Source organism: Emydura macquarii, unplaced genomic scaffold (assembly GCF_026122565.2).
Source record: "Emydura macquarii macquarii isolate MOO-44397 ecotype Brisbane River unplaced genomic scaffold, CSIRO-AGI_Emac_v2 contig_71, whole genome shotgun sequence".
NCBI classification, from domain to species: Eukaryota; Metazoa; Chordata; order Testudines; family Chelidae; genus Emydura; species Emydura macquarii.
The window spans coordinates 11,346,917-11,369,465 of NW_027130208.1; the positions used below are offsets into that span (position 1 = coordinate 11,346,917).

At 40.1% G+C, this 22,549-nt stretch overlaps 1 protein-coding gene across 11 annotated transcripts in view; it reads left to right on the forward strand.

The window, feature by feature from the left end:
- CHL1 (cell adhesion molecule L1 like) overlaps nt 1-22,549 on the forward strand; it is a 234,451-nt gene that overhangs the window by 170,358 nt on the left and 41,544 nt on the right. For all 11 annotated transcript variants that reach the window (XM_067542581.1, XM_067542657.1, XM_067542590.1 and 8 more), the window contains 7 exons: nt 2,730-2,777; nt 5,765-5,885; nt 9,136-9,308; nt 17,430-17,561; nt 18,587-18,724; nt 21,823-21,934; nt 22,383-22,549. In XM_067542581.1, coding sequence (XP_067398682.1) covers nt 2,730-2,777; nt 5,765-5,885; nt 9,136-9,308; nt 17,430-17,561; nt 18,587-18,724; nt 21,823-21,934; nt 22,383-22,549 — 891 coding nt within the window. The remainder of the gene's footprint in view (nt 1-2,729; nt 2,778-5,764; nt 5,886-9,135; nt 9,309-17,429; nt 17,562-18,586; nt 18,725-21,822; nt 21,935-22,382) is intronic.

The window sequence follows — 22,549 nt, forward strand, 5'->3', positions numbered from 1 at the left end:
CACTATATTTGCCCTTTTCCAGTCTTCTGGAATCTCTCCTGTCTTCCAAGACTTTTCAAAGATAATCGCTAATGGCTCAGATATCTCCTCAGTCAGTTCCTTGAGTAGTCTAGGTTGCATTTCATCAGGCCCTGGTGACTTGAAGGCATCTAACTTGTCTAAGTAATTTTTAACTTGTTCTTTCCCTATCTTAGCTTCTGATCCTGCCTCATTTTCACTGTCATTCACTATGTTAGATGTTCAATTGCCACCAACCTTCTTGGTGAAAACCGAAACAAAGAAGTCATTTAGCACCCTTGCCATTTCCGCATTTTCTGTTATTGTTTCCTCCCCCTCATTGAGTAATGAGCCTACCCTGTCTTTGGTCTTCCTCTTGCTTCTAATGTATTTGTAGAATGTTTTCTTGTTACCCTTTATGTCTCTAGCTAGTTTAATCTCATTTTGTGCCTTGGCCTTTCTAATTTTGTGCCTGCATATTTGTGTTATTTGTTTATATTCATCCTTTGTAATTTGACCTAGTTTCCACTTTTTGTAGGACTCTTTTTTGACTTTTAGATCACTTATGATATCCTGGTTAAGCCAGGGGGGTCTCTTGCCATATTTCCTATCTTTCTTACACAATGGGATACTTTGCTCTTGTGCCTTATGCTTATTCCTGCATTATTAGTTTTACTCTAAGGGCTAGATCCAACTGATAAAAAGTTTCTGCAGCTGTGGGGAACAGGCAGTCAATCCTTCCTCAGTGACTGCCATGTAGGAAATGTACTGCTATTCTAGAGCAAGAGGAAATCTTGTTTGCATGGCTGTCTCTAGTAAGAAGTAAAAAAACACAGAGTAATTGAGCATAGTAATGGCCTGAAAGGATCTTTGCATTTCCTGACAGAAAGGGCAACTAAGAGACATGGAGCTATTTCCTTTCTGAGTTGTGCTTTGTAGCTACCCAGTCTTTTGCAGATTAAAAGGACACAAGCAACTTCGAATCTAGTCAGTTTCCAAAAATGAGAAAAAGGTAGTTTCAGTACCTGCACCTGAGCCACTGCTAATTTCATGGTTCACATTTCATAATCACATTTTCCTATATATTTATTTTTTCTGATTCTTTATTCTGTATCAAAGTTCAAACCAAACAACAAAGGAAAGAAACTGACAGAATGTATAGGAAACGGTGAGATTGATTTAATTCAAAAGTACAAAGAAGGAAAGAAAGAAAAGAAAAACAGAGAAAATATGGTAGGCCACATTCTCAGCCAGTGGTAATCAAAGTGTCATTGAACTCAGTGGAGCTATGACAGTTTGCACCAGTTGAAGATCTTTCCCATTTTTCTTGATTCATTCAGCTGGAGTAATTTCAAGTGTCAGTTGCAACAGTAATATGTTAAAAAAATCAGTTGAGTGTATATTTTATTTTAGGCTGGCGATGCTCTTTAAGTCACCCTTCTGGTTTCAATATCTGACTTTTTGCAGTTTTAATTTCCTAAAAAATCAAGGTTATTTTCTTCCCACTTGAATGCCTCAATATTTAACTTACAAGTCATATATTTTCTTGTTCGAATAAAAAGATAAAGAATGAATAATACTAAATTCATATATTTATAATGCTTGGCTAATCCATGTTGAGGTCTCAGCTGGAGTACAGTGTCCAGTTCTTGAAGAACAATCTGGACAAATGAGAGAGAGTCCGAAGGACAGCAACAAAAATCATAAAAGGTTTAGAAAACCAGACGGATGAGAAAAGATAAAAGAGACCTGGGCATGTTTAGTACTGAGAAAAGAAGACTGAGAAGGGATAACAGTCTTCAATTATGTTCAGGGCTGTTATAAAGAGGACCGTAATCAATTTTTCTCTATATCCACTAAAAGCAGGACAAGTAGTCATCGGTATAATCTGAAGCAAGGGAGATTTAGGTTAGATAGTAGAAAAATTTTTTCTACCTATAAGGATAGTTAAGTACTGGACTAGGCTTCCAAGGGAAGGTGGTAGAATCCCCGTCACTGGAAGTTTTGAAGAATAAGTTAGACAAAAACCTGTCAGGATGGTCTAAGTAAGCTTGATCCTGTCTCAGCAAAGGGGGCTGGACTAGATGACCTTTCAAGGTCCCTTCCAACCATACATTTCTATGATTCTATGGTTCAGGATATTAATTGAAGTAAAATATCAGAACTAGATATTGTATTCTATAGATGTTTAAATGTCTCCAGTCACACACAGATAGATTAGAGGGCTTCCTCCTGCAGGGTTTGGAACACCCCGGCATCAATGCAGCAAACCACTTAACTACATGCACATGACTGCAGAAGCCAATGGGACTGTGTATGTGCTCAAAGTGAAACACATGCTTAAGTGCTTTGTTGGGTCGGGACCAGAGTGCCCCTACTGAGGCATTGTGTCAGAGAGCAAGAAGAAGACAGGTAAAATAAGAAAGGGGAAAAGATTAAAGAAAGAAAGAATGAATGCTTTTAATGAATGCTAGGGACATACCAATCTTATACTATAAACTCTGATAAAATCACTTTCTTGTGAATCTTTTCCTGAATGTTACATCTTTTTAATATTTTCTTTATACATACGGAAATTCATTGTCTATGTTGATTTGCATTATGTTATTTTGATTGTTTTATATAAAATATGTTTACATTTCCTTTAAGAAAGAACTTTTGTTTGGTTTTTGACCTTTTAATTTGTATCAACTATTCTGTTTGCATTTGGTTTTCATTTTTGTTTATTTCAGTTAAACATACTAATGACTCAAGCTCACCTAACACTGCTGTAACTAAGGGTGAGTTGAATGTACCTGATTGTTTCTTTGCCTTTGAGTTCACAATGAGAATATTCCATGTATTGGGTAATCTAAAATTTTAGTAAAATAGTCTATCAATTGAGATGAAATACTGTTATTGCTTAGGAAAATCTTTTAATATGTTTGCTGTGTATTAGCAGTATTTACTCAGTCTTTACTACCTGGACTGAGATCTGAAGGATTTTTAACACTACTGCAGCTCTCTTACTTTGTGAACAAAGAGTAAAGAGAAGTGGTCCTGGCCAATAGAAACTATTTATCAGAATTGCAGTTTTGCTGATCAAGAAAGTGATTTCCAGGGGAGGAGCTCCAAGCCGGTTGGGAAAAATATCATGAAGGAACTATGGTGACCAGACAGTGTTAGAAAATGCTACTGATGTTTAATGTAACCATAACAGCAGATGTAGATAAGGATTGATAAGGGGTATAGCTAACAGAATATATCTGGATCCTCAGCCCAAATACTAGAACTTGTTGAAAGATTTTAGATGAATGTTTTCTGTTGGAAAATGCTATTTTGATAAAACTGAAATTCATGAAATGGATCAATTTTGAAGAAATTTTGTTTTGTTTTTTTTAAAAAGGAGAAAGCTGTTAAAATGTTTAAATGTCCTGTTTTTATTTTTTGAGTTAAGTTTTTGTTTTTGAAATTTACTTCATTTTTTTCAAATTGAACAATAAAGGGTCAGTAGCAAAAAGAAAGGGTTTTAGTTTGGTGAAACAAAATGTTTCAAGAGACTCAAAATGACTTGGGGGGGGCTATTTCACTTTGTGAAAAATTTCAAAATTATGTTTTTTTGTTCCAATATGGGTAAAAAAAATTTTTTTTCATGAGATGGAACATCTATTTTCCACTCAGTCCTACTAAATATCTTACTTACCTCTTGATAACCGTGTTTGGGGGAAATATATTTTAAAATTGTCTATGATTTTCAAAACTAACTAGTGATTTTGAGTGCCTCAGTTCATGGAGTGCTCAACTTACAACACCTGAGAGGGACTCGATTTTTCAGAGGACTAGTGCTCAACAGTTTCTGAAAATCAGGTCCTTTTTTGGTGTCTCATGCTGGGCGCCCAGTAGTGCTATTCATGTCTGAAAATCTTGGCACATGTGGGCAAACATTTGTGTACAGCACATGTACTCACTGGTATGTATAGACAGACACAAAGTAACTAAAAAGGGGGAGAAGAATGAATAAAACTGGCTTATAAGATAGAAATGATGTTACCAAATTATCCGTAAATCTCTTTTCTTGAAGAATCAGTAAACATTTGAATGACACGTGGGTTATTAATTATTATTGAATAGCCATTTAACAATATAAATTGCTAAAATTGTCAAAGAAACAATTGATTTTTTGTTGACAATCTAAAGTAAATGGTTATCTGAAACCAGGTTCAGTAAAAAGAAGTTTTGTAATGATCAGTGTCTTGCTTTAAAGCTGTATTCCCAAATGCATTTCTGAGTTATTGTAAGTTCTGCAACTGTAGAGGGAAGGAGAATTCTAAGGTTCAGGCAAAGAAGAGCTGAGATTTAGATGATGATGGGAAGTCAGTGAAGAGGAAAGGTATTAGGAATACTTTTCCAGATGGCGAGAACAGACAAAGCAAAGACTCATTCACCACCATTGGTCAGTGAGTGTTGGGGGACGACGGGGGTGGAGATAAGGAGGCAGAGAGGAGGCAAGTGCTAGCTAAGCAGATGTAGCAGGCATGGGACTAGAAATAAGGTTCATGAGAGAGGCTAGAGAAAATCCATGGTAGAGTTTTTCAAGGCCTGGCTGGAAATTCTGAACTGATTCTTAAAATTGCCTGGGAGCCAGGGAAGTGGTTTGAGGATGAGGAACACTTCTTAGGGCATGTGAGGTGGGTAGCCAAATTCTTCTTAGGCTGGTGTCTGGAGAGATGGGGCCTGGGTTTTAGTGTGGAGGGAAGAGAAGAAGAGATGCAGCAGAGCTGGAACAGGGCATCTGGCCCAGCCACCCTGTCACCCAGCTTCTCTCCGGCTTCCAAACACTCACTCCCATACCTACTCTCCTTTAGGATGGTTTATTCTCTTAACACAGGCAAGTAAAACAACAGAGAACAGTCTTTTAACCCATTCCTTTTCTCTCAGGCTTCAGAGCCACCTCTCGCAGTAGTCTCTGCTGCTCCTGCTCCTAGCAGCATTCCAGTTCTAGTCAGCTCTGCTCCCTTCCTGAAGCAGTAGCCCAGCGCTGCTTCCCTGAGCCCTGGACCCTTTGCTCCTGGGACTCATCACAGCAATTAGCTGCACTCCACCATGGCGTCCCTTCCCCAGGCCTGGCCTGTCCCAATCGCTCCCTTCCACCTCCTATTTTCTGCCCTCTGGTAATGGAATGGGCTCACCTGCTCTGACCCAAGAGAGCTGGATCCAGTTCTGCTCACTGGGACCAGCTACCTTGTGACACATCCCTTCACACTATATCACTTGGGAGCCATGCTGGTGAAACTGCAGCTCTGGCCCCTTTAAGAATGCCCTCCCCCAACCTGCAACATCATCAGCAACCAGGAGCCTCTTGCACTAGCATAATTCAGGACTAGCTTCCCCTTGCATATCTTATGGGTAGGGCTGCCTCTTTAAGACACCAAAAATAGCAGCCAAAGAAAGAAGCCCCCATTATAGTAGGGCTCTAGTCTAGCTACACCCCACCCCTGAAAGTTAACCCTCGTTAAACAAGTTAACAATCTGCATAAGGGTTTGCAGGTTCAGGGCCCTGGTTTTGAGGAAGAGAAGGTTCTAATTGTATTGCTGTTACTATAGTTGTGTTTTGCATATAAGTAAAGATCACCAATATAAATATAAAGAAAATGAATGCATGAATATTCCAAAAATCTTCTGACCGAGGCAATGTTTTTAGCATTGGTTAGAGGGTAGAGGATGATCCAGGGACATATGTAATCATCTTATTGCACAAGGACTGAGCCTTTTCTTTTCTCCCTTTTAGCTAATTTTATCAAGGAAAGAAAACCCAAAATGCTGATACCACCCGAATCTTCTGGTAGCAGCTCATCAGTTGCTGTCATCAAAGGGGGTGTTCTACTACTTGAATGCGTTGCTGAAGGGCTGTGAGTACTGCACCCCCTTAACAACCTTCTGAAATAAAGTTAGATTAAAAGGAAGCACCTTTAAAAATTCTCCAATTAATTATATAATTTTTCATCAAATCTTTATGCAGTTTCTCTTTAAACAAATTGTACTTATTGAAAACTAGCACAGAGGTACAATGGAGAAAGTTTCATGTTGGTGAGTGAGTAATGTACAGGTTATAGACAAGTGTAACTAAAATCAGCATTTATCATAGTAACTGGGATATCTCAGTTATTTCCCCGTACTGTGATAACTGGTTTTGCTGATGCCCCAGTATGGTGACCATTGAAAATTATTATTCTTTTGAGTGCATTAGGATCTGATTCAACTTCCACAGTTTGGACGCCAGAAAAACTGTGTTTTTCTTTTCTAGTTTGGCCAGTTCAGAGTATTAATTAAGTATCAATAAATTACTGAGCTTTTCCACCTTCAATGAGATTACAGCACAATTTCTCGATCACCATCATACAAGGATTCATGCTTTCCATCATGCCCGTTCAGAAACAAGCCCAACCATCAAGTAAACTAACAGGGGCATTTGAATCAGAGTTTTTGGTTTGGCCCATGATAAAGATAAGGGGCCATCTCCAGAATCAGGTATAAATTCATATTTGGGAGTCTTTAGGTTTTAGTTTGGGCCAATTTCAATGCATGGATGCAGGTATAGCTAATCCCTAGGCATAGCCCTCTGTGTTGAATGGAAATCTCAAACCCCATTATTATTAGTATTGATAATACCATAGTTCCAAAGAGCCTTGGTCCTGGACCAATACACCATTGTGCTAGTCACTGTACAAAAAGACCGTCCCTGTCCCAAAGAATTTATAATCTAAGACAAGAGGAAACAAATGGATACAGACAAGCAGTTGGGGGGTAGCATCTTTCTTATTGTCAGACACTCAGGATAGAAAATGAATGGGGAATGGGAAAGTCTAAGCAGACATGGATGGAAGTGCAATCAAGATGTTCATGATGTGGTGCTTATCTGTGAGTTCTCCTCTAAGTCCTGGTTCCTGCTAGCGGGCAAGGGTAACTTGGGAGCAATATAGCAGTACTTTCATCAACACAGGATCAGGTTTACCTATGCCCTCTGTCCTGATCACAACTTTTTACCTTGTACTTATGTGTGCAACTTTCTATCCTGAAAGACTTGCCATGGGAAAACTAGGTAAAGTTTAAAAGCTCTCCAACCATTAAACCTTACAGAGAAAAAACATTTGCTCCAGGGTGATATGTGTTAGAGCTCTCTGTTGAATGGATGTTTAAATCATCATGTTTACAACCTGTACTGTTGAACTCTGTGTGCTCACTGTGTGCTCCCTGTGGTTAGCAGATAAATGATCCATATTAAAGCATGTGCAATTATCTCCCGCTATAAACCTTAAAATCAGGGTGTTTATCTGCCTGAGCAAACATGTTCAGAGCATCTTGTTTGGCCGTGCTTGTTTTGAAAGGGCATCATTCACCCTTTGAATAGACAAGATTATGACTCTGCAATTGGTTGCCATTTTCTGAGAGCAAGCGAACAACTCGTCTCTGTTGGATTCACTCCAAGTAACTGTAATGGGTTTTGTTCCTTTTTGCAATACATCCATGTCTAGTTCACTGCCACCTGTGCCTGTGAACTTCCTTTTTATCAATTAGATGGATTTAAAAAAAATGTATGTGTAAATGGTATGCTCAGGAACGTAAGGAACTGATCACCTTGGTTGAAGCGAGGACAGTATGAGGACTTGTTCTGCAAATTTCCTTGTAGACCTTTCCCAAAGTACTATAATTAAAGCAGGTAGAAGAAAGGAAAGTATACGTCATGAAAATGTTCAAAAGGAATGAAATTACATTTCATTCAAATTTTTTAAAGATACCTTTCATTTTTTTCTACCAAAAAAAATTGAAATGAAATTTAAAATAAAATCATTTCTTTTTGGAAGGGAGAAAAAATTACTTTTATTTTCTTAACATTTTTTACACTTGGGGCGAGAGTGAATTACAAAAAGTGAGTGTGTGTGCACACGCGCGCACAGGATTGTCCCCACTGAAACAAAATTAATTTTTTTTAAAATCAAAATTTTTCATTTCTAAATTTTACGTCAAAACGTGAACATATTAGGCCAAAATGAAAAAAAAATGTTGTGATTGAAAAAGTATTTTCCTTTGGGGAAAAAATTGGAAAATTTTCAACTGACTCTAACTATATTCCTCCAGCCTACCTCCCCTGCTAGTTCATTCTCCAGCTGTTCTGTGAAGTGAGCAAATGTCAATGAGGAAATCAATTGGCTAGGTTGAGCCAAGTATCAAACTTCGAAGACCACTATCAGTCAATCAAAAAATAATTAACGACAATAAATATATTGCCACTTTGTGACCTCTGAAGGTTTTTATCCTGATCTTGAAAATGGCACGCAACCTCCTCTACACGGTACAAAGATATAAACTGATGTTGATGAAATGTAAAGGGTTTCATATGTCAGTGTTTCAGCACAATATCAGGGATGAGCTCTCTTGCAGAAAATATGACACTTGCACTATTATACATGCTGTTCATAAAAGAACATAATTTCTTAGTACCTGGGGTTTTGAGTAACTTGTGTCTGGGCATTTTGCCATCTTAACAGATGGACACAAGAGTAAGCAGATATGACACTGTATATATGCATCATGTAATGGTGCTGGGGTCAGGAAACCCAGCTGGGAATGTTCAGACAGCAATCTGTCCTGAACTTCTGTGCTTCTGGTACTGAGTGCACCCCTAACTTTCTAAAAATATAAAGTAGCTTTTCCAGCCATCTGTGGCGTGCGGTTAGCCCTGTCTAATCAAGCAGAGTACAGAGCAGAGTTATTTTAATGAAGTCTTTACCCCCCTTGTCTGTGTGCAAGGAGTCCCTATGGAACAGGACAAAACAAGCTAGTACCTCTACTACAGTTCATGCCAATATGTTTACAAGGTATGCAAACCTGCTTCATGGACTGCTTTGGCTAAGAAGGATTTATTGTGCACAGGTCCCTTTTAACCAACAGGTGGTACAAGCAATGGACAATGTCAAATCTCCAGACAAGATGTTTTAATGAGTAAAATGGGCAGCTATGCACACAAAGGAGAGCCATCGGGAGAATTCTGAAAATGTGATCTTACAAATGGAAAAGTATAAACTCTAGCACTCGGTTAGTGAAATGTTACAGGTTACTTTTTTTTTTTTAAACTCATCCTCTTCTTTCTTTTTCTCCTAGCCCAACTCCCCATCTTAACTGGACCAAAACTGTTGGAGACAGAGCAGTGACAGAAAGTTTTGGAAAGGTTTTGAAGATAGAACAAGTATCTGCAAAAGATGAAGGAATTTACGAGTGCACAGCAAGCAATTCGCTGGGGAGAGCAAAACATGAGTTTCAAGTTCACGTGGAAGGTGCCATGTATATTTTAATGGGTTTTAGATTCTGAATAATAAACACAACGGGTGTCAGAATCTCTGCTAGTGTAAATCAACATAATTCCATTGAAGTCCATGGAGCTACACTAATTTACACCAGCCAAGGATCTGGCCCTATGATTTTATATTTGCACTGTGTAGCATTACATTTCATGTTAAAAAAAAAATTTTTTTTCACAAACCATGACATTTTTTAGCATGGGAAGCAAAAATGGTAATATATGCAAAACAGCAATATAAAATATGAAGATATGCTTTAGTCAAGTATAGGTTAATGGATTAAATTCCGTGGCCTGTGTTATGCAGGACGTCAGGCTAGTTAATCTAATGTTCCCTTTTGGCCTTAAAATCTATGAAACTATGAGAGATGTAATTTATTTATTTTTTAAATATGGGAAATATAGCAATTTTGATCAGCTCTCTCACTCTTTATTAAAACATAACTCCCAATCTGTAGAGTAAGGTCTGTCTGATAAATCCAAAGCATCTTGCATGGAAAACAGAAATTAGAAGAAACAATCTGAGCCTCAGTAATGGGAACATAACATAGTCATAGAGAGTAATCTCTCTGTTTTTAATTATATTTGCCACCATTTGAAATGTATCAGTGATTTCTCATTTAGATTACTGCAATTTCTTTGCCTCACTCCCCTCCAGGTTGCTCAAAATACCACGGCTGAACGATCTTCTTTATTTCCTACCACTATGACACTCTGGTCTTTTCTCTGGCTTCTTCCACACTGTATTGAAACTTCTCAGCTTTGCTTGCAGTATTGTGCTGCTGCCTATATTTCTGCCACTGTGGTACACTCCAATATACATCTTTTATTCTGCTTAGCTTTATGATCTCTTGGCTTCATCGTCTTCAGAACCAAAAGTCTACTTTCACATAGCCCACTTGTCTGGAACCACTCCTTCCTCTCTGGTGCACCTACTGACATCATTGTTCTTTTTAATCCCTCATCCATGCCTATTTCATCATTAATCTTCATTGGAGCATTTTCCTTTGACACTCTCATCCCTAAATGAACTTACTTTGGGTCATCAAGTGGGATGTAGTGTCCAGGATCTCCAGCCTCAAAAGCACAGGCATAAAGAAATAACTTCATTACCTGGTAGAAGTAGCAGAAGGTGACATGACACTTACATCTAGACAGTGTCTTGCATGACAAACCTTCACAGAGTATATAATATTAATAAAGTACTCACAAAGTTAACATAACATGAAAGCATAAGTGACTAACTCTGACTGCAAAAGCAAACAGGCTTCCCAAGAACTAGGGAACTCACTATCTACTTACCTTTTCTCACTCGCTCTATTCTGTAACACTTACTAATCTTTCTTTCAGCAATTATTGACATCTTTACACATTACTGTTATCATTATTACTGTACCATCTGTGTATGTTAGCCTGGGGGCTTATCTGACTTTAGATCTGCAGACTGTATCATTTCTTCAGCAAAGGCTACAGACACCAGCTCCTGCCATCACAAATTGCTGTCTCCAGTCCTTCACTAAAATAATACGTTGTTGAAAAATTGCTTTATTAGTGTCACCTGGACTTACTCTGGATGGATCTTTGCCCTCTAGTGTTTGGACCACTTGAAGGTTTTCATGAATCTGCTCCAAGAGTTTGGCTAAGTGACCTGAATCTTTCCAGTCAGGGCCTAGATGCTCATGCTTTTAGATCAAGATGTTTGGGGTTCTATCCACAGGGCCAGTGACACCCACCCCCATCCTGCCCAGGCGAATCGTGTTACATGAGCATCACCATTTAGGTCTCTCAGTGTATTTTCTGGATTTACTTTAGGCTGAGACCACTGTCAACTCTTAACAAACCATAATTAATAATAAAGCATAATGCCTTCCTTTGCTTTTGCAAGGCAATAATAATATGATAATAGCCTCTAGGTACACACATCAAGAATCAGGGCACCATTGTGTAAGGCACGGTGCGTACCCAGGGGAAAAAAAGGAAGCTCAGGAACAGACTTGTCAGGTGCAAACCAAGAACTAGAGGCTTGTAGCCTCTTTGAAGTTCCTTGACAACCTGTTTTGCTTGCAATCAGTGCTATGACAAGATGTACCATTTGGATGAGACAGACAAATGGTGATGAGTGGAGGACAAGGAAATAGTTAACGAAGCAAACTATCATACAATAAGCAGAAGTCTCAGCTCACCACATACCTAGCCACTGGCAGCTTGTAGTGTTTTGTAGGCATCATGGCGGAGGTTCATTCTTATTATAGTGATTTGTATCATGTCACATAACATAACACATCCCATTAGCACTCTCAGTTACTTCAGTGTAACTGCTTTGAAATCAATGGAGCTTGCACTGGTTTGTTTCTGCATCTTCCTGTCCATTATTCTTTTACTGGTAAAGGAAACTGAGGGATGAAACAAGCCAATGTAATATCGTACAATAGGCATCCCACAAACCGGGTGGGTTAGGTTACAATGCAAAATATTCCAATTATAAATCAAAAGTGGAAAACCATCTAGGATTTAAAAAAAAAAAAAAAAAGAACCTGTAGTTACACAGAGGATGAGTAACAGAGTGAATTTGCAGATAAACGCCCCTTCTTCAGAATCAGCAGGGCAATCCGGCCTTAGGACCATGCAGTGTGCAACTTTGCAACTTCAGTGTGCAACTTCAGGAACAGAGTAGGAACCAGAGTGTGAAAGTCACAATGTGATTTCTGCTTCCCATTGCTACAGGTCAAAGTGGTGTGCACCATCCCCATTTCTGCTGCAGGTTTTTTCTGCCTGTGTGCTTTGGGAGGCTGAGGGGGTGGAGCCAAGGCTGAAGGGGTGGAGCCTGATCAGCATGGGGAGTAGCAGCCTGCTACAGTTTCTCTTTCTGCCTCCATCCCTGTGAAAGCTCCAGAGATGGGGATAGCCCATGCAGGCGCATGGCACACAGCAGTGCTCACAATTGCCCACACAGAACAGAGTACAACATTTAGCGATGTCCATCACTCGATAATGTTACTATTTCTGCCATGCTAATGTAGCTGCTGTTTTGGATAAGACACCCGAAATAGCTATGGAAGAAAGATACTGAAACAAAATTGAAAGACTCAGTGAAAACATTTTTCACTTGCAGTGAGTAAAAATACTCCACTTTGCTGAGAGAAATGTGTTCATACACTATGAAGCCATCCACATCTGCCAGCTGCTCGATTTTAATCTTCACTTCCCCATCTCTCTTCACTCCTCTGTAGGCAGGACACCAGAGGATGAACGCTGCATTTTTCCGTTAATGTTGGAGCAGCGTTTTGTCATATTATATAACTGATCCTGCTCGGTCATTTATCTTATTTTGTAGAATATTATTTATTTTTCTTCCTGAAAGTGGGGAGGAATGGGACACCTGGGCATGGGGAGTTTTCAAATGTTCTTGTCATGGAAGTTGCTGACTCTTAGAAATCATTCCAGATGGTACGGAATGTCTCTATGGTAGCTGAATATTTTAACAATCTGGTCATGGTTTTCTTGACTGTAAAAATTGCGGGAGCTTGAAAAAGTAAAATACAAGGGAAATAACATTAATTAAGTCATTCAGTATGTTGACCACAAATCTCTACAGGGAAAAAACCTTTGTAACGAATTATTGTTTCTGTTCATTAACCACCAAGTCCCAAAAAACTTAAAACCACTATCGCCATGTAAAGAATGTTTTGTATAAGAGCTATTAAACCTCTCTCCCATGCATATAACTAATGCAGGTTGATGTCACTAATAGGAATTCCATCTATTTTTTAAAAAGTCATGACTTCAAACACTATTATTTATAGAATGTAATCCCCCCCAAACTTAAAATGATTATAACCTTTGAAGCTTTTAACTAGCACAGGCCTGGCATCATAACCTTGATCATGGTTGGGGTGCCTAGGCTTTATTGTACTAATAATAGTAATTAATAATAAGGTCATAATTTTCCAAGAAAGACACACCAATTGTAATCAGAACCCCCAAATTCACAGCCCTGTTAAGAGGGGTGAATGGCCCATGGAGGTGGTTTCCTTTACTCATCTTGCTCACACATATAGACAATTTCCAATAAATGTGGAATTTTGTAGATACAAGGGATGCATGTTCATAGTTTGATGCTGTATCCATTGCATTTTATATATTAATAGGCAGCATAGCACTTCTTCCTAGTAGAGAAGGGATTATCTAGTGTATTTATGGTGTGGACTACATTTTAATACTGAGATCATCTAATGGACACCTGTAGATTCACAACATCAGTGAGGCAATTCTAGCAGTTTGTTACAGCTGGTCTGTGCAAGAGGCAGAGCTTTGGCTGGTTCCATACTGTGGAACAAACTCCCATAAGAACCAAGCACCATCACAGACCTCCCCACCTTCTGCTCCAAGTGCAAGGTGTGCTACTTTGACCTTCTCTAATGTGAACACATAGTGGTGTTTACATATTTAAGAAAGAAAAGGAAAACCCTGCCAAAACAAACACTACACTACACCCTCAATACTTCTCTGAGGCAGAGAATGGGAACACAAACCACAAATGATATGAATCATGTCTCTGAATGCACTACTGGAAGGGGCTCAGATGCTACAGTGATGTAAGTAGGATAAGAACCTGGATAGGATAGAATAGAAGAATATAATATAATTTTAGATAAGCATGGACTTCTTGTTTTTCACTTTCATTCCTTAGCTGTTGAACAATTACTGCTCCCATGAAAATACTCTACAATACAAAACAAATTAATTTTTTATGGAAGCTCTTATAGAAATGATCTACTGGTCCACACCAGAATCAATTATAATATGTTCCTGTAAATACAAGCTATGGTTCTTGGTTCCAACATATTTAGGCTTGGAAAGGTTAGATTTTTTAATCAGTAAATGTCAATAAACATTGATTTCACCATACACACTCAAATCAACAAACAAAAAATTTCCATGGATAATAATCTAAATTTACAGATAGGCAAAGTAAGGAAAATGCTGCTTGGGAACTTACTTGAGTTTGATTTAGGGATATTTACTTTATATATTTTGACATGTGATGTTAACCATTAGCGTGTTAATGGATATAAATATTTAACTCTTTGAATCTCAACCTTTACTGCCATTAAATAATTATCGTCTGACCCTTCTCCACAATTTCCTGCAACTATGAAATTTTAAATTGTTTAAAATGCTTAAAACCCATAATTTTGCATGGCTGTGAAAATTTAAATAAATACAAATAAAAATGCTTAAAATTAACATTGAGATTATCTGTCAAAATTATAAAAGAATAAAAATTAAATTCAGCCTGACCTAAATATGAGATAGAGAAGGTAGGTCACACAAGGTAATATCTTTTATTGGACCAAATTCTGTTGGTGGAAGTACAAGCTTTTAAGCTTCACAGAGCTCTTCCTTCAGTGAGAGGAAGGTAAACAGAATATCTAAGATAAATACAAATAGAGATTGACTGTTAAGCGTAAGGGATTCACACACACTATAGGAGACCATTTGTACCCTCCACCAACAGAAGTTGGTCCAATAAAGATATTACCTCACCTACTCTCTCACTCTCATATTATGGGACTGATTTGGCTACAACAATACAGCCTAAATATGCTATACTGATAATATCTGGAGATATATTAGTAGTAAACAGTGCTTTTAATCTTCAAAATCTTTTACAAACATTTACTAATTAACTCTCATGCCACCCTGCATTATCCCATTTTTTTCATATGGCAAAATGGACTTGCCCAAGGCCAGAGACAGAGGCAGTGCCAGATCTGGGATTAGAAATCAGAAGATAGTCTTGTGCTTAGACCAAGCCCCTCTTTCTCATAGGGTCAAAGTAGGTCAAAAACAAAGAAAAATATAAAAACAGCATTGCAGGGAGGTTCAAACAGTAGATTTGAGACCAGAAGGGTGCACATCAAAACAGTTTCATGAGGATTTGTGTAAACACTTTCAAATTGTCTATGTTCACTTCTCTCCCCTAAGTTTGTATTTTTTGACTGAGGTTCAAACTCCTCCTATGTTTATGAATAACATACGGTGGTTGCAAGAATTACTCCTGCAGAGTAACCTAGTGTTTACTTCCTGTTCTAAGAACAAGGAAATATGGCAGTATAGCACAATATGTCTGGCACCACCATGTGGGCAACTTTTAACACTGTTGACTTTTTAGTAGTGACTGCTCTATCTTTGACCATAGGGCCTGATCCAATAGAAAGACTTCTGTTTACTTCAATGACCTTTGGATCAGGCCCTGGGATCTTTAATTTATCTTGACTTTAGCAAAACTTTTGATACAGTCTCCCACAGTATTTTTACCAGCAAGTTAAAGAAGTATGGGTTGCATGAATGGACTATAAAATTGATAGAGAACTGGCTAGATCATCAGGCTCAACAGGTAGTGATCAATGGCTTGATGTCTAGCTGGCAGCCGGTCACAAGCGGAGTGTCCCAGGGGTTAGTGCTGGGGCTGGTTTTGTTCAACATCTTCATTAATGATCTGGAGGGTGGGGTAGATTGCAATCTCAGCAAGTTTGCAGATGACACTAAGCTAGGGGGAGTGGTAGATACCCCGGATGGTAGGGATCGTATACAGAGTGACCTAGACAAATTGGAGGATTGGGCCAAAAGAAATCTGATGAGGTTCTACGAGGACAAGTGCAGAGTCCTACACTTAGGACAGAAGAATCCCATGCACAGCTACAGACTGGGGACCGACGAGCTAGGCAGCAGTTCTGCAGAAAAGGACCTGGGGGTTACAGTGGATAAGAAGCTGGATATGAGTCAGCAGTGTGCCCTGGTTGACAAGAAGGCTAATAGCATATTGGGCTGCATTAGTAGGAGCATTGCCAGCAGAGCGAGGGAAGTGATCATTCCCCTCTGTTCGGCATTGGTGAGGTTGCATTTGGAGTATTGTGTCCAGTTTTGGGCCCCCCACTACAGAAAGGATGTGGACAAGTTGGAGAGAGTCCAGCAGAGGGCAACAAAAATGATTAGGGGGCTGGAGCACATGACTTATGAGGAGAGACTGAGGGAACTAGGTTTGTTTAGTCTGCAAAAGAGAAGAATGAGGGTGGATTTGATAGCAGCCTTTAACTACCTGAAAGGGGGTTCCAGGGAGGATGGAGCTAGGCTGTTCTCAATGGTGGCAGATGACAGAACAAGGAGCAATGGTCTCAAGTTGCAGGGGGGGGGGGGGGGTCTGGTTGGATATTAGGAAAAAGTTTTTCACTGGGAGGGTGGTGAAGCACTGGAATGGGTTACCTAGGGAGGCGGTGGAATCTCCATCTTTAGAGTTCTTTAAGATGCGGCTTGACAAAGCCCTGTCTTTGGATGATTTAGCTGAGGTTAGTCCTGCTTTGAGCAGGTGTTGGACTAGATGACCTCCTGAGGTCCCTTCCAACTCTAATCTTCTATGATTCTATGATCCTAGTTGTCTGACTATTGTGAGGAATATGCAAAGTGTCAAACAACACAGGAAACCTCTCTGTCCCATACAAAGAGACAAGTGTGGGTGCAGCCCCTGCATTCCTTGAGTCTCCAAAATATTCTTAACACTGCAGATTCATCGGAGAGGAAAGACCAGCTACCATTGAAGTCAATGGAAGTCACATGGTCACATCCAAGGGGAGGATTTGGATTGAATAGACACTTTTCATTTTGGTTGCATTGCTTAAATGTCTGTGCTTCATTTCAGAATCAACGGTTCTTATTTAAGGGTCTTTCTGAAAATATCAAGCCAAGCAACCTTGCCATTTTCACCAGCCTTCCAGTCCCCAAACATTTAGCTTTACACTTACAGCTGGGCGTTTTCATGCAAACACATGTCCACTTCCCAGAGCCTCTCCTTGGCATTTAATTCTGACAAACACTGTCTGAACAATGGAGAATGAGGTACATAGTATTTTAATTTCCCTGTTAGAGTCAAATCAAAATAAAATAAGACAATATGTTTATCTTTTAAGAGAGAACCTGCTCTGCAATAGTTGACCGAGTGTGCCATCTGCTGGAAGACGTTAATGATAGCAACATCTTCATGCACTATTATTCCTTCTAGTTGTAACGTCTGCTGAAATGTTATTTTCCTTCTTAACAGAACCTCCTCGATGGATAAAGAAGCCGGAAAGTGGTGTCTACAGCATAGGGTCAAATGCTTTGTTATTGTGCGAAGTTATTGGTAACCCTGACCCAACAATAAAGTGGAAACTTAATGGGATGCCTATTGATAGTAAGTACAGAGTGCAGAATAGTTTTCTCTGACAGCTGGACAAGATTATTATATACTGTACGCCCAGTGCAAAAGTGGTACCTGGATCCAAATGCATCATATGGTAGTTGGTGTGTCTGGTTTAGCCAATGCAAATACTTCATAGTGATAACTAAGGGAGTATAATTAAAGCAACAATAATATGGAAGCTATAACTGGATTGACCCCCATAATTTAAAACCTATGGCCAATCAGTGTATTTTTCTCATCTTTAAGAACATGCATCATAATCTTATAATATTGGTGCCCTACTAGGACTCATTGACTCACTTTGTGATCTTGCACAAAGATAAATCAGAACGTGGCTGAAGAGTAAAGGCTCTGCTCCCTCCTACTTTTGCTGTGGCACTACCTGCCTGAATAGGAGTGGGGAAGGGCTAGACCATCTCTCTCTCTCTCTCTCTCTCTGTGTCACAGACACATCTGAACCAGCCAGCACAGCTGTATATTGAACCCCTTCTAATGAATTTTAGCTAAGAAAATCAGAATTCTTCCTGGGGTCCCAATCTGCAGCGTGGACCCTCCATTCCCACTCCAAGGTTCTCAGGGCACTTTCTAGCCCATCATACTGTATACAGCTGTGAAGAACATAGAGTACGGCTGAAATGCAAAGTTGCTTAGGGGATTTGGACACACAATTTCCATTCTTTTTATTGAGAACTGGGTAGTCGGATGCCCTAGGTGCTTTTGAATATCTGCACATACATATACAAAATATAATCCATGTTATTTCTGTCATAGGTAAAATGTGTCTGTAGATGAACATTTTTTTACTGCAAGCCAAACTATCCAAAACACTTCTTTTTCTTCATGAGAATGCTGACATGCACAATGCTTTACAGCAGCTTTCTGGCATTGGGAAACTGTATCTTAATACTGAATATGCAACCTGCCCTGTTGGCTTGGGAACAGTTCAGAAATGCTCTATGAACTCATAAAAGTAATAATCATTCCTCATCCTACTGATATGGTTTGATTCCTTTCAGAAATAAACTATAGGGGCAGAGTCTCTGCTGGGGAGATCAGCATTACCAACCTACAACTGCAGGACAGCGCAGTGTATCAGTGTGAGGCAACTAACAAGCATGGCACCATCCTTGCTACTGCCAATGTGAATGTTTTAAGTAAGTACTCCTACACCATTAGATTGTTTATGGAAAGAATGCTGCCAAGGCGCCCAATCCTGCTACCTCCTCACTTCTTGAGGATAAATCATAGGCATAAAGGTTTGCATGATCAGGCCCACAGTTGTTAGTGGTTTGGTTTTACCTAAGCTGGCAGTTGTTCGATGACTTTCGCAATTAACATCGGGATTCTGACAAGTTCATTGTCACTTTGCATTGGTCCAAAATTTGAAGAGATGCTATTTATTATGCAATCTGATGCAAAGAGCGTTGTATCATAGCATGATATTATGTGTTTGGTGTAATCACACAATGACTCTATTTTAAGAATTGTGCCTAGCTCAAAGACTTCTATTAAATAAAACAATAACTGATTGTTGAGTTGAGACCGATAGTGGGGAACCTGGATTGTGCCTTAACTGTACAATTATATTATTACATAGACCATTAATCTGGAGCTGCAGTTTTTATTATCAATTTGTTATTTTAAGAAACAATCATAATGCTGGGAATTGCCTCAGTGGAAGAAGTCTGCCGGAGGCAGCAGAACCAGTGTAGTTTTCTCATTCAGACCAAGATTTCTGTAGCATGCAGTCCCTTCATGTCATAGAACTAACCTCCTTTTGTCTTTCACAACAGCCTTTCTTGTTGTGTTTACACTGTAGGGCTTGAGGGGGAAGCCATGGACTAACAACAGAGAAGGAGCACGGTATAAAAAGAGAGCATGGCAGAGAATTTCCCATTAAGTAGATACACCAGCTATTGACCCTTCTGAGCTAGTGGCAGTAGCTGTCAAAGCATCTGAGATTAGTTGTGCAGAGCAGTGGGAGGACGGCTATATGGTCCAGAGATGGAATGATTCTTCTTCGACTGATGGTCCCAATTGTATTACACTGAGGGTTACATGCATGTGCCATGTTCCTGGAGCTGGAGATTTTCAGATAGTAGTGTCTGTCAGTCTGTGCATGCGCACTTGCATCGCCTCATGGTTTCGCCCAAGGTGATAAAGGGCGGGATAGATCGCCTGCATCTTCAGTACCTCCACACCACAGCATGGTCTGAGTTGGAGCTTCTCATTTTCTCTTGTCTTTGGCTACGGCTACACTGACTGCAGTAAAGTCGCCGCCATCAGATGGATTTCTCTGGATCGACTGAGCAGTCAGTGAAGACCCGCTCAGTCGATCCAGAAATCGATGTACTAAGACCACCTTCGTAAGTGGCGTAGCGCTGCGTTGACAGGAACATGGTTCCCGTCGGCGTAGTGCAGTGAAGACAGCGCGCAGAAGAGAAGCAGAGAAGTTGATGGGAGTTACACAAGTTTTTTGCGTAGCTTGCGTAACTCCTGTCGCCTGCCACCGAATCTTGGAGGTAAGTGCAGACAGGGTCTTTGTGACACACTTGATTGTTTCATTCTGGCCTCACCAGGTCCGGTTTCCTCTGCTTCTCCACATGTTGAAACATCCCCCACTCCTGCTCCTGACATTTCTGGAACTGATCACACAACACAACAGCAGACTCAGACGCCCCGATCCACAGGCACTTCACCTGACAGTCAGGTTTTTGGATGGACACCTCTGCTAGCACAAGAATGTTTGTCGGCAGTAAGAGATGTCCTCTCCAGTAGCAGGAAGGAGTCCACAAGATGATCCTACTGAGCTTAAATGTTCAAGTTTCACCTCCTGGGCCCAAAACAAAGGTCTTGCTTCTGAGGCTGTGGGAATCCCAATGCTTTTGGACTATTTCCTCTATCTGAAGGCCTCTGGGTACACACTGCGGCTATTAGCGCTTTCCACCTTCCAGTAGAGGGACATTTGGTTTTCACCCACCCTTTGACTGCCCGATTCTGCAAGGGCCTTTTATAGAACCTCATCCTAGTTCTCTCTAATGAACTCTCCCTTTGAACCCCTGGCCTCCTACGCCCTTTCCCTTCTGTCCATGAAGGTTGCCTTCCTAGTGGCTATCACCTCTGCAAGGAGGATTGGCAAACTGGGAGCCATGATGGCAAACCCCCGTTTCATCACGTTTCATAAGGATAAAGTTTCACTGAGCTTGCATCCGAAATTTCTACCAAAAGTGGTTTCCCACGTCCACCTCAACCAACCATACATCTGCCAACCTTCTCTCCCAAACCACATGCCTCAAATGAGGAATGTCCCCCGATGTTCGTAGGGCCCTAGCCTTTTTTACCTACAAAGGATGAAGTCCTTCCAGAAATCTCCTAGACTATTCATTCCCATAGTGCAGAGAATTAAAGGACAGGCCATTTCCCCCCAGAGAATCACAAAGTGGGTCTCAGGGTGCATTACACTCTGCTATCATCTATCAGGATAGTCCCCACCAGATGGGATATGGGCCCATTTCACGAGAGCGCAAGCATCAGCTACCACTGTGCTCCATGACATTCCCCTTGTGAACATATAGAAAGCAGCCATGTGGAGTCCAGTGCACACCTTCTCTGATCATTATGCTCTAATGCATGGTTGTGCAATTGATGCCTCATTCAGCGCAGTGGTCCTCTGTTCCAAGGATCCATCATCTTTCTCGCACCCTCCTCCTAGCTAAGTGCTGTTTGTTGTTCCACTGAGAGTGGAATAACAATAGGGACCATCACTTGAAGAAGAAGGAAAAGTTACTTACCTATAACTGGAGGTTCTTCGAGATGTGTGGTCCCTATCTGTATTCTGATCCTACCCTCCTTCCCCTCTGCTGTGGATCTGGTAGATCTGTAGTGGAAAAGGAACTGAAGATGCGGTTGATCTGCCCCACCCTTTATCACCCTGAGTGAAACTGCAAGGCAATTCAAGGGTGGATGCGCAGACCAATAGATATTACTACTTTGAAAAGCTCTGGCTCTGGGCGCATGGTGCATGCACATAACTCTTAGTAGAATACAGATAGGGAGCGTACATCTCGAAGAACCTCCAGTTACAGGTGAATAACCGCCCCGTCCCCATTGTGCAATTCCCTCTTGCACCAGCCCAGTTACTGGAAATCATTGTGGAGCTGTGAGGGAAGGGACTGGAAAGAATATCTGAGAAAAAATGTGTTTGCTTCTAACTCCAAAGCACAACATAGATGATTTACATTCTGTTTTGCAGATATTGCTCCATTAGTTCTAACATCAGACGGTGAAGACTATGCCACAGTTGTTAGTTACAATGCTTTCTTGCACTGTCAAGTTTTTGCTTCACCTCCTGAAATCATTATTTGGTAAGCCATTGATAACTGTTTGCCTGCTGCTCATTTTAAATGACTGGCTTTATATTAAGCATGCTATCTGGCTATACAAACAGATTGAAACTTTTCACAGTCATCCTGTTTGAGTTAAACTGAATAACGAATAATTAATAAGATAATGTCAGTATGGTGGACTTAAACAAGCCTTTTATCCAAGGATCTCAAAGCACTCTGCAGTAGAAAAGTTTCTCAAACCTCTGAGAAATATATTGTAATATCCAATAGACTGGTAAACTGAGACATGGTGTGGCTAAAGTGACTTGCTCAGAGCTATTCAGCCACTCAGGAGCATAGCTAGGAACAAAATGAAGAAGGCTTTTTGTTAGTCCTTTACAATAAGTGCTAGACCTAACTTTCTCTCGTGTGAAAGTCTGCCTCCAAGACTCTTGAAAATAATTGGTAATCATTATTCTACTGTTAGGATGAGGGATGACAGCACAATGCCACTCGAAGGTGAGCGTTACACTATATATAAAAATGGAACCTTGGAGATCAAAGAGACAAAGAAGGAAGATTCTGGGTCGTACACTTGTTGGGTGACAAATTCGGTTGGAAAAAGTGCAATCACTGCCAATCTGGGTATCAGAG